This window comes from Microcaecilia unicolor, chromosome 3 (assembly GCF_901765095.1).
Source record: "Microcaecilia unicolor chromosome 3, aMicUni1.1, whole genome shotgun sequence".
In the NCBI taxonomy this organism is placed as follows: Eukaryota; Metazoa; Chordata; class Amphibia; order Gymnophiona; family Siphonopidae; genus Microcaecilia; species Microcaecilia unicolor.
Genome location: NC_044033.1, coordinates 139,857,522 through 139,876,601, shown reverse-complemented (window position 1 = coordinate 139,876,601; position 19,080 = coordinate 139,857,522). Strand labels below are relative to the sequence as shown.

The window sequence follows — 19,080 nt, the reverse complement described above, 5'->3', positions numbered from 1 at the left end:
GGATCTAGGTGTCGTCATTGAAGATACGTTGAAACCCTCTGCTCATTGTGCTGCGGTGGCTAAGAAAGCAAATAGAATGTTAGGTATTATTAGGAAACGAATGGAAAACAAAAATGAGGACGTTATAATGCCTTTGTATTGGTCCATGGTGCGACCGCACCTCTAATATTGTGTTCAGTTCTGGTTGCTGCATCTCAAAAAAGATATAGTGGAATTAGAAAAGGTATAGAGAAGGGCGACAAATATGATAGAGGGGATGGTATGACTTCCCTATGAAGAAAGGCTGAAGTGGCTAGGCTCTTCAGCTTGGAGAGAAGGCAGCTGAGGGGAGATATGATAGAGGTCTGTAAAATAATGAGTGGAGTGGAACGGGTAGACATGAATCATTTGTTTACTCTTTCCAAAAGTACTAGGACTAGGGGGCATGATATGAAGCTACAAAGTAGTACATTTAAAACGAATCGGAGAAAATTTTTCTTTACTCAACGTGAATTAAACTCTGGAATTTGTTGCCAGAGAATGTGGTAAAGGTGGTTAGCTTAGCGGAGTTTAAAAAAGGTTTGGACGGTTTCCTAAAGGAAAAGTTCACAGACCATTATTAAAATGATTTGGGGAAAATCCACTGCTTATTTCTGGGATAAGTAGCATAAAATATATTGAACTTCTTTGGGATCTTGCCAGGTATTTGTGACCTGGATTGGCCACTGTTGGATACAGGATGCTGGGCTTGATGGACCTTTGGTCTGTCCCAGTGTGGCAATACTTATGTACATACAGTGGGGGAAATAAGTATTTGATCCCTTGCTGATTTTGTAAGTTTGCCCACTGACAAAGACATGAGCAGCCCATAATTGAAGGGTAGGTTATTGGTAACAGTGAGAGATAGCACATCACAAATTAAATCCGGAAAATCACATTGTGGAAAGTATATGAATTTATTTGCATTCTGCAGAGGGAAATAAGTATTTGATCCCCCACCAACCAGTAAGAGATCTGGCCCCTACAGACCAGGTAGATGCTCCAAATCAACTCGTTACCTGCATGACAGACAGCTGTCGGCAATGGTCACCTGTATGAAAGACACCTGTCCACAGACTCAGTGAATCAGTCAGACTCTAACCTCTACAAAATGGCCAAGAGCAAGGAGCTGTCTAAGGATGTCAGGGACAAGATCATACACCTGCACAAGGCTGGAATGGGCTACAAAACCATCAGTAAGACGCTGGGCGAGAAGGAGACAACTGTTGGTGCCATAGTAAGAAAATGGAAGAAGTACAAAATGACTGTCAATCGACAAAGATCTGGGGCTCCACGCAAAATGTCACCTCGTGGGGTATCCTTGATCATGAGGAAGGTTAGAAATCAGCCTACAACTACAAGGGGGGAACTTGTCAATGATCTCAAGGCAGCTGGGACCACTGTCACCACGAAAACCATTGGTAACACATTACGACATAACGGATTGCAATCCTGCAGTGCCCGCAAGGTCCCCCTGCTCCGGAAGGCACATGTGACGGCCCGTCTGAAGTTTGCCAGTGAACACCTGGATGATGCCGAGAGTGATTGGGAGAAGGTGCTGTGGTCAGATGAGACAAAAATTGAGCTCTTTGGCATGAACTCAACTCGCCGTGTTTGGAGGAAGAGAAATGCTGCCTATGACCCAAAGAACACCGTCCCCACTGTCAAGCATGGAGGTGGAAATGTTATGTTTTGGGGGTGTTTCTCTGCTAAGGGCACAGGACTACTTCACCACATCAATGGGAGAATGGATAGGGCCATGTACCGTACAATTCTGAGTGACAACCTCCTTCCCTCCGCCAGGGCCTTAAAAATGGGTCGTGGCTGGGTCTTCCAGCACGACAATGACCCAAAACATACAGCCAAGGCAACAAAGGAGTGGCTCAGGAAGAAGCACATTAGGGTCATGGAGTGGCCTAGCCAGTCACCAGACCTTAATCCCATTGAAAACTTATGGAGGGAGCTGAAGCTGCGAGTTGCCAAGCGACAGCCCAGAACTCTTAATGATTTAGAGATGATCTGCAAAGAGGAGTGGACCAAAATTCCTCCTGACATGTGTGCAAACCTCATCATCAACTACAGAAGACGTCTGACCGCTGTGCTTGCCAACAAGGGTTTTGCCACCAAGTATTAGGTCTTGTTTGCCAGAGGGATTAAATACTTATTTCCCTCTGCAGAATGCAAATAAATTCATATACTTTCCACAATGTGATTTTCCGGATTTAATTTGTGATGTGCTATCTCTCACTGTTACCAATAACCTACCCTTCAATTATGGGCTGCTCATGTCTTTGTCAGTGGGCAAACTTACAAAATCAGCAAGGGATCAAATACTTATTTCCCCCACTGTATGATACCAGACAGATATTTTTGTGCCTGCTTTTTTGTCATGCGTATTTTGGATGTTTCATTTTGGAAAATGGCTGTTCATTTTGGATGTTTTCAGCAAAAGAATGTCCTCACATATTTTCGAACAGGAAATCCTGATGTTTTTCCTGTGAGATAGATGTTTTTTTGAATGTTATGAGTAGGACATCCCAATTCTGACTTGGACATGCTTTCGAAAATGCCCATCCATGTGTGTGGTTATTTTGAAGCTATTTTATAAAGACTCACTGACTATATAAAATAGCTTCAAAATAACCACACACATGGATGGGCATTTTTGGCCAAACTACTATCAAACCAAAACCTCAACCCATACATTTACGCTGATGATGTAACGATCTACATCCCATTCAAACAAGACCTAAAAAAAATTTCCAATGACATCAACCAAAGTCTACACATCATGCACTCCTGGGCAGATACCTTTCAGTTAAAACTCAATGCAGAAAAACCCCAATGCCTAATACTCACCTCTCAACACAACACGAGCAAATTTACCACCATCAACACACGAAAACTAAATCTACCAGTTTCGGAAACCCTGAAAATTCTGGGAGTTACCATTGATCGGCACCTAACACTTGAGAATCACGCGAAAAATACAGCCAAAAAGATGTTCCACTCAATGTGGAAATTAAAAAGAGTAAGGCCATTCTTCCCAAGGACCATCTTCCGTAATCTGGTACAATCATTAGTACTCAGTCATTTAGACTACTGCAATTCTCTCTACGCTGGCTGCAAAGAGCAAATACTCAAAAAAAAACTCCAAACAGCCGAGAATACGGCAGCCAGACTCATATTTGGAAAATCAAAATACGAAAGTGCAAAACCCCTACGAGAGAAGCTACACTGGCTCCCACTCAAAGAACGCATCATGTTCAAAGTATGCACCCTAGTACATAAAATCATCCATGGCGAGGCCCCAGCCTACATGTCAGGCCTGATAGACCTACCACCCAGGAATGCTAAAAAATCATCTCGCACATTCCTTAATCTTCATTTCCCTAACTGTAAAGGTCTAAAATACAAATTAATGCACGCATCAACCTTTTCCTATATGAGCACACAATTCTGGAACGCATTGCCACGCAACCTAAAAGCGACCTATGAACTGACCAACTTCCGTAAACTACTAAAGACCCATCTCTTCGACAAGATATACCACAAAGATCAAAACATGTGAAACTCCCTCATATATCCAGAAATGTTAAGAATGCCTTCTATTATATCACTATCATGTATTCCATTACCATGCAACCCAAAATCCTTCTGTAATACCAAATGTCTATTATCTTCTCATTTCCACTGTCCATGATGTATTGTAAGCCACTTTGAGCCTGCAAAGAGGTGGGAAAATGTGGGATACAAATGCAATAAATAAATAAATAAAATGCAGCTAATGTATATTTAGGGCCAGATTCTATATATGGTGCTCAAAATTGCATGTGCAAATGTGGGCACATGCCAAAATTGTGTACACAATATAATTGGTTAAGGCAATTATGGCTAATAATTGGGCTCTAACAACCAATTATTGGCATTAATCGGCAAAAATTAGCAGTTACGAGTGCATCTTGCTAAGCATTATTCTATAAAGATGCATATGTAAATCCTTTAGTGTGCAACTGAAAAGGGGTTGTGTCCATGGGAGAGGCATGGGCGGGTCAGGGGCGTTAACTAGAGATTGTACTGTATTATGGAATTTGGGAGATCCATACCTAATTTAAGTGCTATGATTTACACCAGCTTTCAGTTGGTGTAAATGCTCATGCCTAAAAGTTGGGTGTGGATCCCGGAGGTATGCGCTATTTTATAAATGGCTCCCAACTTGGAGCACCAGTTCTCCGAGGACAAGCAGGACAGATGTATCCTGCCCAACACATACTTTTTAAGAGGCTTTTGGCAGTGGTTCCATTGCACATGCTCGAGTTCCTTCCTACCTGACATATGAGCGTGGGACCCTCAGTCTTGTTTTTTTTCCACAGAGCAAGGAGGTTGCGTCTCGCTGATCTCCTCGTCAACGCTTTTTTTCCTCTCATGGTTGTTCCTTCCTGTGCAGGTATTTTTTTACATTTTGTTTCTTTCTTCCCTCTCAGTTTATCCTTCATATTTTACTTAGTGCTTTTTTGCTTTTTAAAGTTTTCTTGTTTTTTTGCGGCTCCCAAGGCCTTCTTAGGCTGGAGCACCGAGCTCAATTTGAGGTAATGCAGATTGTGTGGGTTGGGTGATATCCAGCACTGACCCACACAATCAGTGTGACCTGATTTTGACCCATCTGTGTTGGATTTTAGATGAGTTAAAAATGTAGAAAAGAACGCAGAAAGTGCATCAGTCCATCGACATTAGCATAAGAAACACCTTTCCCAATGGCTGTCAAGGCATCGTCCGCCACTGGGAGTGCACCGGCATTGATGAGGTCTCCTTTCTTGATGTCGGGCGCTAGTAATAAACCCCGGGACTGATCTGCATCTGACTTGACACCGACTAGGACATGTGTGGATTCGATGTCATCTTCTTTGGCACCAAGTGACCCCGATGTCAGGCAATAAGCAAAGGCCAAGAAGCATCGACATAGGTCCCCTTCGACGCATTGTGGTGGGAGCTGAAGGGTGCCGGTGATGCCGATGCCCCGGAGAAGCATTGGTACCAAAAGGACTAATCTCCCTCTATTATTCTGGTGTCGTCACCTCAGCCCCCATACAGCTCGGACCCCGCTTCTGATACAACAATGACAACTCAGCTGGCTGTTCTGGTACTGTGCTGCTGTTTTATTTTAGTCTATTCTATTTTTGCAATTTATACAATATCAGATCTTCAACAGAATGAAGAGAGAGTACAGTGTCACAAGCACTTTTAGTGACTGCCCCTCAAAAGTTGTTCTAGAGCGGATAGATCACTAACAATTGTGAATCATATTCATGTTTGAATCCCTTGATAGTACAAGATGGAAACAATGCAGAGCTGACACAGATTTCTCTTCTGATTTTCTAGTATTACATTTCTGTCACCTATGCTGAGACTTCTCTTAATGGTGGTTGCCCTAGATCGGATCAGTATATACAGTATCTGCGAGAAAACAACTTCTGAATATCAGCAATATCTAAAGTAAGTGTCTGTTGAGGGGCTTAAGCGGTTAGGACTCTTTAGCTTGAAAAAGAGACGGCTGAGGGGGATATGATTGAGGTCTACAGAATCCTGAGTGGTGTAGAACAGGTAAACCTAAATCGATTTTTTTTATGCTTTCAAAAAGTACAAAGACTAGGGGGCACTCAAGGAAGTTATATGGTACTACTTTTAAAATGAACAGGAGGAAATGTTTTTTCACTCAACGAATAGTTAAGCTCTGGAACTCATTGCTAGAGGATGTGGTATTAGCGGTTAGTGTATCTGGGTTTAAAAAAAGGGTTGTACAAGTTCCTGGATGAAACCTCTATAGTCTGCTTTTGAGATAGACATGGGGAAAGCCACTGCTTGTACCTGACATCAGTACCATGAATCTTGCTACTATTTGGGATTCTGAAAAAAATATGACGGGGGAAAAAAAAACCACTCCACAAAAGACAACAAACACACAAAAACATTACTCTTATATGTTTTTTGTTTTAATTTTACTATTTGGGATTCTGTAGGTACTTATGACCTGAATTGGCCACTGTTGGAAGCAGGATACTGGGCTAGATGGACCATTGGTCTGACCCTGTATGGCTGTTCTTATGATTATGAGGAAATGGTCTTGACAATTTAGGCAAGCCCTTTTCTCATAATGGTCAGGTGCATACCATTTTGTGCTTCTTCTTTTCTAACAGCTTTTTCTTTTGACTAATCAAGGTACAGGCAAGCCATATGGAAGGTCATTCTAGTACAGGATGCCTAGGATAATATCATAAGCAAGCGCCTATTTCAAACCTAATTTAATCCAGTACTTATAGACCGTTTTCTCCCATCAATGGGTCCAGAGTGATTTATAGTAAGATACTGAACTATAATAATGTTTACGAAAGAAAAAAATGAAAATTTACCCTAATTCAAAAACTGTTAGAATAGATAAGGCTTTTACAAAAGGCATAATAAGAAGTTTGTGTCTACACTGATAAAGGAAGTTATTAACAACAGAATATGAAAATGATGATGCCAGCAACTTTTTATTCTGAATGCTCCTGAAAGATGGAAAAATTAACAGACAAGAATCTTTAGTTCTAAATGCTTTTCTAACTGAAGGAAAAGTCACAATGAGGCATATTTTCAAAGCACTTAGCCTCCCAAAGTTCCATAGAAACCTATGGAACTTAGCCTCCCAAAGTGCTTTGAAAATATGCCTCTAACTGAGTCAAAGTTTTGAAAGCCAAACCATATAAGATTTTAAAACCAGTTTGAACAAAACTTATGCTTTTATTGGGAGCCAATGAACAGGAACCAGTAGGTGCCTACTTCCTATATAATAATTCTCACCTCCAACGTTCTGACTTGCTGCCTGGGACCGTGGCTCATTCCGAGTTGGTCTGCTAGGCTCCGTAGATCAGGCTGACATCACCGTAGCCATTATGATGTCAACTTCAGAACCCGGAGGGAAAAAACATGCCTCACAGCTGATCCATGTCCAGAGGAGGGTCGCTGGACATGGGTGGCTGGAGGGGGGGCAGGGGAGAGAGGAGGGGTCGCTGGACATGGGTGGCTGGGGGGGCAGGGGAGAGAGGAGGGTCGCTGGACATGGGTGGCTGCAGGGGGAGGCAGGGGAGAGAGGAGGGTCGCTGGACATGGATGGCTGCAGGGGGGCAGGGGGTCGCTGGACATGGGTGGCTGGGGGGGCAGGGGCGAGAGGAGAGTCGCTGGACATGGGTGGCAGGAGAGGGGGCAGGGGAGAGAGGAGGTTCGCTGGACATGGGTGGCTGCAGTGGGCGCAGGGGGAGAGGAGGGTCGCTGGACATGGGTGGCTGCAGGGGAGCCGAGGAAAACCTTGCTAGCGCCTGTTTCATTTGTGTCAGAAACGGGCCTTTTTTACTAGATGTTTGTCAGAACACATGTAAATTATCAAATGCTGTAATTTACATTCCTATTGAGTACTCCACACATGCATACACTCACTGGCAAAGTATGAACCATCAAAACATGGCACGTGCTTTTCCACTAGTTGGTATTCTGTAAGAGGCCACTGAATACATGTAAATGACTGGAATATCACCATTTATACACCCTCCTGCCTTTAAAACTAGACAACTACCCCCTTGTTTTCTAAGAAACAAACAGATGCAAACCTTTTATCTAGACTTTATATGAGCAGAAACATGTTTGTCCATATAAAAATGCCTTTTGAACATTAACCTCTCTATCTGTGGCTATGTATGTGTGTTATATCTTTTATTTTATTTTTTTATTATTACATTTATATCCCACATTTTCCCACTGATCGCAGGCTCAAAGTGGTTTACAAAGTCTGTAGTGCAAGCTACAGTACAAGAAAAACGATTATACAAATTGAATAAGATATAAAAATAACAATTAAACATCAAAAGGCAAGTGATAATGACAGGTAATTATTGTCCTTGGATCTTAAGTAGAGGAGTGTGGTAGCCGTGTTAGTCCACTCTTAAGGTTATCAATAGAAATCAAACAAAATAAAACATGGAAAAGAAAATAAGATGATACCTTTTTTTATTGGACATAACTTAATACATTTCTTGATTAGCTTTCGAAGGTTGCCCTTCTTCGTCAGATCGGAAATAAGCAAATGTGCTAGCTGACAGTGTATATAAGTGAAAACATTCAAGCATTACTATGACAGTCTGACAGGGTGGGAGGATGGGGGTGGGTAGGAGGTATGCATGGGGACATCAAAGCATATCATTGATATTCTAACAGGATGGGTGTGGATAGGTGAGGGGTGGGGTGATCAACAGAGACATACAGCTTTATGGTTTATAATGGGCTAGGAACCCCAGATCCTTGTTAAGTCCTTTCTGTTGGGTGTTAAAATATTCAATCATTCTGACTTCAAAGGTCTTAAGTTCTTGTATGGTTTTAAAGTTACCTTTCAGGATTCTCACTGTGAAGTCACTGGTACAGTGTCCTGGCCCTGTAAAATGCTGACCAACAGGGGTGGGAACCCTACTGGCACCAGTATTGTTCATGTGATGTCTATGTAAATTGAATCTTGTCTTAAGCATCTGGCCTGTTTCTCCAATATAGCATCCTTTGTTACATTTTTTACACTGAATGATATATACCACATTGGAAGATGAGCAAGTGAAAGATTCCTTTATGTTGAATATCTTTCCTTTGTGGATGACTGTGGGGTCCTGTGAAATATTTTGGCATAGTTTGCAACTGGATAAATTACAGGGAAGTGTGCCCTTCTGTTCCTTTTCAGTCTGTGATGGAAGTTTACTTCTGATTAGCTTGTGTTTTAAGTTGGGTGGCTGTCGGAAGGCCAGTACTGGTGGGGATGGGAATATCTCTTTCAGTAATTCATCCTCCTGGAGTATAGGTTGTAGATCTCTTATGATTTTCCTCAGTTTTTCCAGCTCTGGATTGTATGTCACTACAAGGGGGATTCTGTCTGTGGATTTTTTCTCCTTGTACTGTAGCAGATTCTCCCTGGGTGTTTTGAGGGAGGAAGCAATATTCTTGGAGATTATTTTGGGGTTGTAGACTTTCTGTTTGAAGGATGCAGTCAGGCTTTTAAGGTGTCTGTCTCTGTCCCCTGGGTCAGAGCAGATACGCTGTTATCTTGTGGCTTGGCTGTAAATGATGGATCTTTTTGTATGTGGATGGAAGCTGGAGTTGTGGAGGTAGCTGCATCTGTCTGTGGGTTTCTTGTATATAGATGTTTGTATACAGCCATCACTGATTGAGACCGTGGTGTCCAAAAAATTGACTTTTTCTGGGGAGTAGTCAATTTTGAATCTGATTGTAGGATGGTATGTATTGAAGGCAGAATAAAATTGTTTCAGAGTTTCTTCACCCTCCATCCAAATCATAAAAATGTCATCGATGTACCGGTAATATTTTAGAGGTTTGGTCTGGTGTGTATTCAGAAATGTCTCTTCCAGCTCAGCCATAAAAAGGTTGGCATATTGGGGTGCTGTCCTGGTGCCCATCGCAGTGCCCATTATTTGTAGATAGATATCATTGTTAAAGTGGAAGTAGTTGTGAGGTTAAAATGAATTTGATTAATTTTGTAATAGTTTCTGGTGAGTATTGATGGTCCAGTGTGGATTTTTTTAGGAGTCTTCCACATGCAGCTATGCCATCCGCATGTGGAATGTTGCTGTATAGTGATTCTACATCCATCATGACCAGAAGGGTGTTAGGTGGTAGTTGCTTGATGTTTTTCAATTTATTCAGAAAGTCTGTGGTGTCTTGTATGAAGCTGTTAGTTTTGTGTACGAGAGGTTTCAGAATTCCTTCTATGAATCCAGATATTTCTTCCGTGAGTGTGCCAATACCTGATATGATTGGTCTGCCAGGGTTTCCCGGTTTGTGGATCTTGGGTAGCATGTAGAATGTGCCCATAGAAGGCTGGTTTGGTATGAGTTTCTTCAGGTGAGGTTGCGCTTGTGTAGGAAATGTTTTGATAAGGTTTTTCAGCTGTTTTGTGTAATCCTGTGTGGGGTCCTCAGTTAGTTTCCTGTAGTATTTATTGTCTGAGAGCTGTCTGTGCCCCTCTTCAATGTATTTTTGTATGTTCATAATTACCACTGCGCCTCCTTTGTCTGCGGGTTTGATGATAATGCGTTCATTAGTTTGTAGGGTTCTTATGGCCGCTCTTTCTGGTGGGGTAAGATTGTACAGGATTCTCTTTTGTTTGTTGGAAAGTTGGGATTTCACCCTATGTCTCAAACTTTCTATGTAATTATCCAGCTTGTAGTTTTGTCCCTCCTGTGAGGTGAAATAAGTGTTCTTTTGTTTAAGACTGTATTCCGGTCTGTTTGGTGTCCCTTTATTATAGAAATGTGTTTTAAGGCGCATTTTTCTAAGAATTCTTCTAGGTCTGAATATAGTTGGATTTCATCTAGCTTACTGGATGGGCAGAATGAGAGCCCTTTGGATAGCACAGAGACCTCATGCTGTGATAATTGATGGTTCAAGCAAGGAGATGCATCCCCCAGATTCTATATAGTTTTGCTAGAGATCCGTGCCAAAATCCAAGTGTATTCTATAACAGCGTGTGTAATTTAATTTGCTTAACAAGCTAATCAGCGTTGATAAGTTCTTAAGCAATAATGAGCACTAATTGGCAATAATTATAATTTACGCACACTACTCGCTAAGCTTATTCTGTAACACAGTGCGCCTAACTTGTAACACACATATAGGCAAAAATGGCATGGTTATGGGTGGGAAGATGGGCGTTTCTTGGGCATTCTGAAATTTATGCGAGTAGTTATAGAATATGGCCCGGTGTGCCTAAATGTACATGCCGGGATTTACGCCAAGTTTTCATTGGTGTAAATGGAGGTGCGTAGTTTTAGGTGTCAACTAAGCATATTCTATATATCGCATCTAAATCTAGGCGCTGCTTATAGAATATGCTTAGTCAGAAGTGTTTCCTTGTGGATTTTTTAGGCACGATATAGAGAATCTCCCCCTATGCGCCTCCCTCAGGAGTATAAATACTTCTGTAAAAATAGAGCATAAAAAATATGTTCTATTTTTTTTTGTTATGCTTTTTATGTTCTATTTTTCACAGAAGTATTAAGACTGCTGAGGCAGGTGCACAGAAACACAGAACTGTGTAGAGTCTTTTTATACATATATCCTGAGTTGTTTTACATTTAATAAATATTGCTTTGCTGGAACTTCTTTGGATTTCTCCCATTTTTTTTGTTTGTTAGTTCTTCTTTGTTTTTTCAGGGGGTTCTTTTGCTTTTTTTTTTTTTTTTTGCTTTAGAAAAGGATACACAAGTACAAAACGAAAGACAATTCCCTATGAAAAAAGTCCACAAAAAAACTGAAAGTAGGGAAAGGACATAGACCAACCAGCCACTAATGTAGTCCCAAAAGTCAAATTTATTAGAACAATGCAAATTCCATTGGAGAATGTACAGACTTGACATGGAACCATGTTTCGGCAGTCAGTTGCCTGCTTCAGGAGTCAAAGTTTCTGCTGTGTTTTCTAACAAACATTTATGTCTGTAAAAGCCTTATGTTGCACAATCAAACTGTTGCAAAAGAGACACAAAGCACTGAGACAACCACCCTGTTGGACACGGGGAAAAAAGTACCCATGTTCTTCTCCATGAACAAACAGGTTAAATCAGCCTCACCTGTGGATGACATTGTCTGACAGCGCTGACTACAGAACATGACCTAGCTGTAGCTAGTGAAGTTTAGAAAGCCTCTGTGCACTTGCTTAGTTGGTACCACATATGAACATGGGCTGCAAGGCTCCCTCAGTGTTTTTCTTTCCACAGATTGAGTCAGTATTTCTGAAATACTTCCACTCTTCTTATGGTGGCGAAGCTATCCCAGGAATCAGTTGTTAACACAGATAAATTATTTCTCAGGTCTCCTGTCTCAGATTTTAGGAGATTTACAAGTTAAATTTCAGGCTTTGAAAATTTCATCATTTAACTTCACAGACATGTTTTTTCTCTACCAGGGCTGTAAAGAAAGCCACAGGGTTCAAGTGGTGTCCAGCCTGTAAGAGAGAAATATCAGTCACTGACTGTCACCATGATTGTACTGCCAAGAATTAACCTTTTTACTAACATTATTGTGCTCTAAGACAGTGCTTATAATGGAGACAGCCAAATCATAATTAGTGCCAATTAAAAAGTGCTTTTTAGCACCAATAATTAAATCATTGGAGCACATTAACTAATTATTTTGGGCACCAATCTGAGATCCGTGCCAAATTTGGGGCAACTTTTATAGAATCCGGGGGTTATCATGCATACACTGTCCATTGAACCCAGTGCACGATACTAAGAAGTGCCATGATTCACCACCCTTCAGGCCACCTTTCCCACAGCCTCTCCAGCCCTCCAGACCCAGGGTGCTGCAATTACAGATCTGGGACTGATTTTAGCTCTGCCTCATTTGCTAGCTCATGGCTGCACAATCAGAGCCTATACTGCAGCTTCTGCAAGCGCAGCCACGTACTTTCAGGTCCCAGCAACCCCCTTGTAAACACTTCTATTTTCCTCCTTTTACATTCGTCCTCCCTTAGAAAATGTTGTCTCCGACATTTCTCGTAACAGCCAAACACATTCATTCTTTCACCACACATACACAGACACTCATTTTCCACATTCACTCCTCACACCCCTCTCTTAACAGTTAGAATTCTCAGTAAACATAATGTTTTACATTTTTGGTCTCTTTCCCTAATTAATTCCCTTAGGCCTTGTGTTGTCTGTTATTAATTACTCCAGAGTAGCATTGCCCAATTCATCAGTTGTTACTATTTCAGATGTTACTCTTAAACTGTCTAGGATATTTTCAATTTAGAACCAGACTGCTTCATATTGGTTTTGTTCTTTGTCTAAGCTAGTATCTGCACCTACTTTCTGTATATCTATTGTTACATTTCTTTTAGAAACTGTGTAATCCAACATCAGATAAGTAAATACCTTTAAATTATCTCGGTGTACCACTTTATACAACCCAATTGGAGCTCTTATTTTATAATTATTTTCTTCAGGTTCATATTCCTGGATAAACTTGTATGGAATCTCTTCCTGCTTTATCTCATATTTTTTCCATCCTTTGTATTTATGCTTCAATATTTTTTATTGATGGCATATTTAAAGAAACAAATATTAGAAGCAAACAACAGCATCAATAGACTCAACGGTATAAACAAAAGAGCTTATATAGCAAAAAATCCAATCCATCAACTCCAGTTTTAAGTTGAGCATCCTTTATTATCCTGGAGTAATACTCTATCCCCCTTCAAGATCGGAGCACCCCAAGATTGTTGGTCATAGAGCTGTTTTTGTTCATTGCTTGCAGTGCTGACATTTCTCGGACTGTTTCATAAGCCTCTTGCAGCCTGCTTATTCTGTTTTGACCTAAGAAAAAGATTGCTAGCTTCCAAAAGCTAGCCAGGACATATGTTTAAACCATTAAAAAGGTATCATATTATATCATTTTGTTATTTAGGGGATCTTTTACTAAAAACTAGCACATATTATCTGCCAGAAGACCTATTTTATTCCTTTGGGCCCTGCTGCAGATTCTTTTACTAAAGCGTGCTGGCGTTTTTAGTGCTCATTAAAAATAGGCGCACACTAAATGTGAAAGATGACAATGCATTCCTATGGGTGTCTTTAGCGTTGAGTGCGTGCCTATTTTTAACATGTGGTAAAAACGCCAGTGCGCCTAAGTAAAAGACCCCCTTGGTTACCTCTCCAGTTAGCTGTCCGAATGTTGCTTCCATCCAGATTATCTCTGGCTCCGCTCACAGACCTCCCCAGCTAGTGCTGCTAAATATTCTGGTGGCGGGCGCTTGTCTGGTAAGCAGCACCTGCTAAGTGGATGAGTGCCTTTGAATATCGACTGGTATGTTTCCATGCATTCAAGTGGACTAACGCAGCAACCACACCTACTTTGTTCACAAAACCAATGCAAGCATGGACTATAAAAGCCACTTTTTGGGAGATTACTTTCAATTTCTGTCTGTCTGACCAAGGTGCCTACGATGCCTCTTTCAGGACCTGAGGCTGAACTAATTTGTAATAGAGAAGTGGGTGAAAAGAAGCCAGTTGTGTTTAATACCTCTGTTTCTTTGCAGGTACCTAAAGTCCATTTTGCAATACACAGAAAATCTAGCAACTTACACTAGTCCTGAAAAAAACAAGTGGGACGAAACCTTGGATCTTTCCCAAAGAGCATTAATAAAAATTAAGGTATATAATGAGAAGAGAGAAACATGTTGAGAATCTACCATGCAAATTACTTCATAAACAATGTTTAAAACACATGAACTCAGATTGCTGTCAGATAGCTGGGCTTTGCATTATGATGAAGATTTTCCCATTTGTGTAGTAAAAAGCCATCAAATATTCATTTGCATATGGGAAATATACAGGAAAGACTCAATCTTATCTGGCTGAATCTTTCCATTTATTCGGCTTAGACCAGTGTACACTCGTGGTAGCTGCTTGTAATGCCATCCAGCTTCAGAACAGCAGTTGCAGGGAACTTTGGTAGGAGAAGGGATCCTACCAGTATCCCCTGATGCCAGATTTAGCTCCAATGAGTGTGGTCTTCTCTAGAAGCTGGTGGAGAGAAGTGTGATTTGGATCGCCTTATGGCAGATAACATCAGTACCAGTGAGGCTGTGGGGCCTTGGCGTTTGTGCGTAATAGTGGCAAGACACTGTTGAGTTCCCAAGAACAGACCATAGAGCTGGACAAGAGTGTCAGAACCCATTTTGGAAAGCAGCAACTTGGGAGGAGGTGAAGGGAAGCTCTGAAATGCCTATGAGTGTTTCTGAGGAACCCACCTCTAGAGTAACAATTTAATTATCGTCCAATTCCTGCAGCAGCAGCCAGAAATTGTTTGATGACTATAGCTAAGGTTATCAATTTACTGGGAGGCGGTTTTAGAAGGGTAAGAGTACCATTTCACATATGAGAATCTGATTTACACATGTAAGTAACAATTTTATTTAAAAAGATATTATTTACACATTTATACAAAAGTGTAGACAAACAGAAGAAGGCTGTGGTCCTCGTGATGATGAGATGGAGAACAAAAGAGTGACTAATACCAATAGATTACGGAGAGACTGTAAGTCACATCAATCAGTTTTTATTAGGAGTTATTGTCACATCTCTCACGCTTGCCGCGCTCTCGAGGACCTTGGCATACCTTCAGGCTTCTTCCCCGGAAGCGCGGGGTTTGTGAGTCCTTTAGGCAAAATCACCTTCCAGGTAGAGAGGAGATAAGACTGGACCGGAACTCCGGACTGGAGTTCTACACCGGAACACTCGGAACTGGAACGCACCGGACGGGTGCGCACTGGAGTGGGGCCCACTGGACTGGACACCCTGGAGTGGCCCCACTGGACTGAAACATACAGGAGTGAAACCCGCTGGACTGGAACACACTGGAGCGGACCCCGCGGAACTGGAACACCCTGGACCTAGGCTTCACCTACACTTGACTGCCTTCCCCCTCGGGTTGAGCCCTCAGGTTCTGGCAGCCGGTAGGACTTACAGGAACAGCAGGAATGAAGGTCCAGGGGTGCCCCCTGGCCCCTAGGCGAAGGCAAGGCAGACAAGCAGGGTCTGTCCGGGTTCTGGCAGTCGGCAGGATTCAACACTGTCTCTGGAGGTGGCTAGCAGGACGGCTAGCTGAAGTCACTGTCTCCGCAGGAGGGCTAGCAGGACGGCTAGCAGGAGATGCAACACTGTCTCTGGAGGTGGCTAGCAGGACGGCTAGCGGAAGTCACTGTCTCCGCAGGAGGGCTAGCAGGACGGCTAGCAGGAGATGCAACACTGTCTCTGGAGGTGGCTAGCAGGACGGCTAGCTGAAGTCACTGTCTCCGCAGGAGGGCTAGCAGGACGGCTAGCTGAACGGAACACAGTCTTGGGATAGTGGCTAGCAAGGGCGGCTAGTCTAACACTAGGAACAAACACAGTCTTGGGATAGTGGCTAGCAAGAGCGGCTAGTCTAACACTAGGAACAAACACAGTCTTGGGATAGTGACTAGCAAGGGCGGCTAGTCTAACACTAAACAACCACAGTGAACTAGTAGAGCTATGCACAGGCTACAAGCCACACGGTGCCTAAGCTGGCTAGTCTATCACTGGAAACAAACACAGAGAACTAGCAGAGCTATGCACAGGCCACAAGCCAGACGGTGCCTAAGCTACTAGTCATGCACTGGAAACAAACACAGAGAACTAGTAGAGCTATGCACAGGCAACAAGCCAGACGGTGCCTAAGCTGACTAGTCATACACTGGAAACAAACACAGAGAACTAGCAGAGCTATGCACAGGCAACAAGCCAGACGGTGCCTAAGCTAACTAGTCATACACTGGAAACAAACACAGAGAACTAGCAGAGCTATGCACAGGCTTACAAGCCAGACGGTGCCTAAGCTAGCTAGTCTGAACAAACATAGAACACTAGCAAAGCTATACACAGGCTACAAGCCACACGGTGCCTAAGCTAGCTAGTCTGAACAAACATAGAACACTAGCAAAGCTATACACAGGCTACAAGCCACACGGTGCCTAAGCTAGCTAGTCTGAACAAACATAGAACACTAGCAAAGCTATACACAGGCTACAAGTCACACGGTGCCTAAGCTAGCTAGTCTGAACAAACATAGAACACTAGCAAAGCTATACACAGGCTACAAGCCACACGGTGCCTAAGCTAGCTAGTATGAACAAACATAGAACTCACTCAGAGCAAACACTGAAACTGTGTACAGAGCACTCTATACAGCAGGACCTTTAGATGAGATGAGATGAGATGCAAAGGCCAGGACTATAGTCTCCAAGTGACTAATAAAGCCCTCAACACCAGAGCTACAGCTGCAGCAATCACCTTGCAACCAAACAGAGGCTTGACACTCAGAGCAGTCATCCCATAGGAAGGAACAGCGGGAGCCATCTTGGATACTGGCAGAGAGGAAGAGGCGGCAGCCATCTTGGAAGAGGCATAGCCCACACAGGTGAGGTTCAGTAAGGCAATCAGCACACAGAGCCAGAAAGAACCTAAGACAGACACAGACACAGAGACAAGCAGAAGCCAGCACAGACACTGACTCCCAGAAACAGGGTAAGTCTGAGGGTTGTCACGGCCACGGACGGGACAGTTATAGTCTATGGCGACAAACTTATAGTAAAAATTGAGAGAGTTAGAACTGAGTTTTGGTACTGTTTTCTTTTTGTTACATTTGTACCCTGCGCTTTCCCACTCAAGGCAGGCTCAATGCGGCTTACATGGGGCAATGGAGGGTTAAGTGACTTGCCCAGAGTCACAAGGAGCTGCCTGTGCCTGAAGTGGGAATCAAACTCAGTTCCCCAGGACCAAAGTCCACCACCCTAACCACTAGGCCACTCTGTTACGTATACACAGCAGGAACCTGGGTTTGTGAGCCCTTGGGCCACTGCCAAGGAGCAGCAGCAGCAGGAGAATCACCCCAGCACCAGATAAGGCAGACCAGAACTGGAACACGGTGGACTGGAGTAAGGCTTCACCTATACTTGGCCACCTTTCACCAAGAGTTGAGCTCTAGGCTTCAGGCGGCCGGTAGGACTTGCAGGACACAGCAGCAGGCTGACAAATAACAGGAACACAAGATACACGCTGGGTTCCAGGAAAACCCGTAGGCAAACAAACAATCCAGAAACAAGCCGGGTCAGGGCAGGATGTAGACAGAAGAATAGTCCAAGAAACAAGCCGGGTCAGGGCAGGATGTAGACAGAAGAATAGTCCAATAAACAATCCAGGTCTGGGCAGGCGGCAGGCAGAAGAATAGGCCAATAAACAATCCGGGTCTGGGCAGGCGGCAGGCAGAAGAATAGTCCAAAAAACAAGCAGAGTAAAAGTCACCAACACGAACAGCACAAAGGCACTGCAACACTTCACACCAAAGGAACACCTCTGAAGAACACTGTTGCAAGGCAACTAAGAACCTTACCAGGTGGTTAATAAAGGCAGGTCACAAGGGATTTCACCAGGTATGGGTGCTGCTTGGTTCCAAAAAACTCCCAAAACAATCTGGAGAGCTGGAAGATCCGGACCGGACCAGCATATCTTCTGGAACACGGGAAACGGTAAACCATCACCTCGCAGCATTCCCCAGGTCTAAACCCCGGGGACTGAGGTGACTGCGAGCCCGGGACCTGGGCACAACTGTGACACACTCCTCCACTCCTGACGCAGGCCTTTTTACCACTTGTGAGAATTACAACTGAGTTTTGATACTGGTTGACTCCTGATACAGACCTAGTGGCGAAACACGGCTGTGTCGAATCTTTTGAAGCATGAATTGACTTCAAATTTGTACTATAAGTTTGCCGCCGTAGACTGTAACTCCTAATAAAGACTGATTGATGTGACTTAGAGGGGCATAATCGAACGGCGGCGGCCATCTTCGGGGCCGGCTCCACGAAGAGGCGGAGCAAAGCATATTTTCGAAATACGCTTGGCACCGGCCAAATCGCTCGCTGGGGTTAGATGAGATGGCCGACTCCGATTTTCATACATAATGGAAACCGGAGCCGGCCATCTCAAATCCGGCGAAATGTAAGGCATTTGGGCTTGGGAGGAGCAGCCCCCCTGATATGCCAGGACACCAACCGGGCACCCTAGGGGGCACTTTAAAAAATTAAGAAAAAAAACAAAATTAGCTTCCAGGTGCATAGCACCCTTCCCTTGTGTGCTGAGCCCTCCCAAATCCCCCCCAAAATCCACTGCCCACAACTCTACACTATTACCATAGCCCTAAGGGGTGAAGGGGGGCACCTACATTTGGGCACAGTGGGTTTTGGGGGGCTCCCATTTACCAGCACAAGTGTAACAGGTAGGGGGGATGGGCCTGGGACCACCTGCCTCAAGTGCACTGCCCCCTTTACAAACTGCTCCAGGGACCTGCATATTGCTGTCAGGGAGCTGGGTATGACATGAGGCTGGCAAAAAATGTCTGATTTTATTTTTTTTGGGGTGGGGGGTGGGAGTGGGGGTGGTGACCACTGGAGGAGTAAGG

At 43.3% G+C, this 19,080-nt stretch overlaps 1 protein-coding gene across 2 annotated transcripts in view; it reads left to right on the top strand.

The window, feature by feature from the left end:
- The window catches only part of ERMARD (ER membrane associated RNA degradation), a 98,599-nt gene extending 83,431 nt beyond the window's left edge, over positions 1-15,168 (top strand). For both annotated transcript variants that reach the window (XM_030196397.1, XM_030196396.1), the window contains 2 exons: positions 5,398-5,511; positions 14,141-15,168. In XM_030196397.1, the coding sequence (XP_030052257.1) occupies positions 5,398-5,511; positions 14,141-14,285 (259 nt within the window). In that variant the 3' untranslated portion in view covers positions 14,286-15,168. The remainder of the gene's footprint in view (positions 1-5,397; positions 5,512-14,140) is intronic.
- The last annotated feature ends 3,912 nt before the right edge of the window (positions 15,169-19,080 follow it).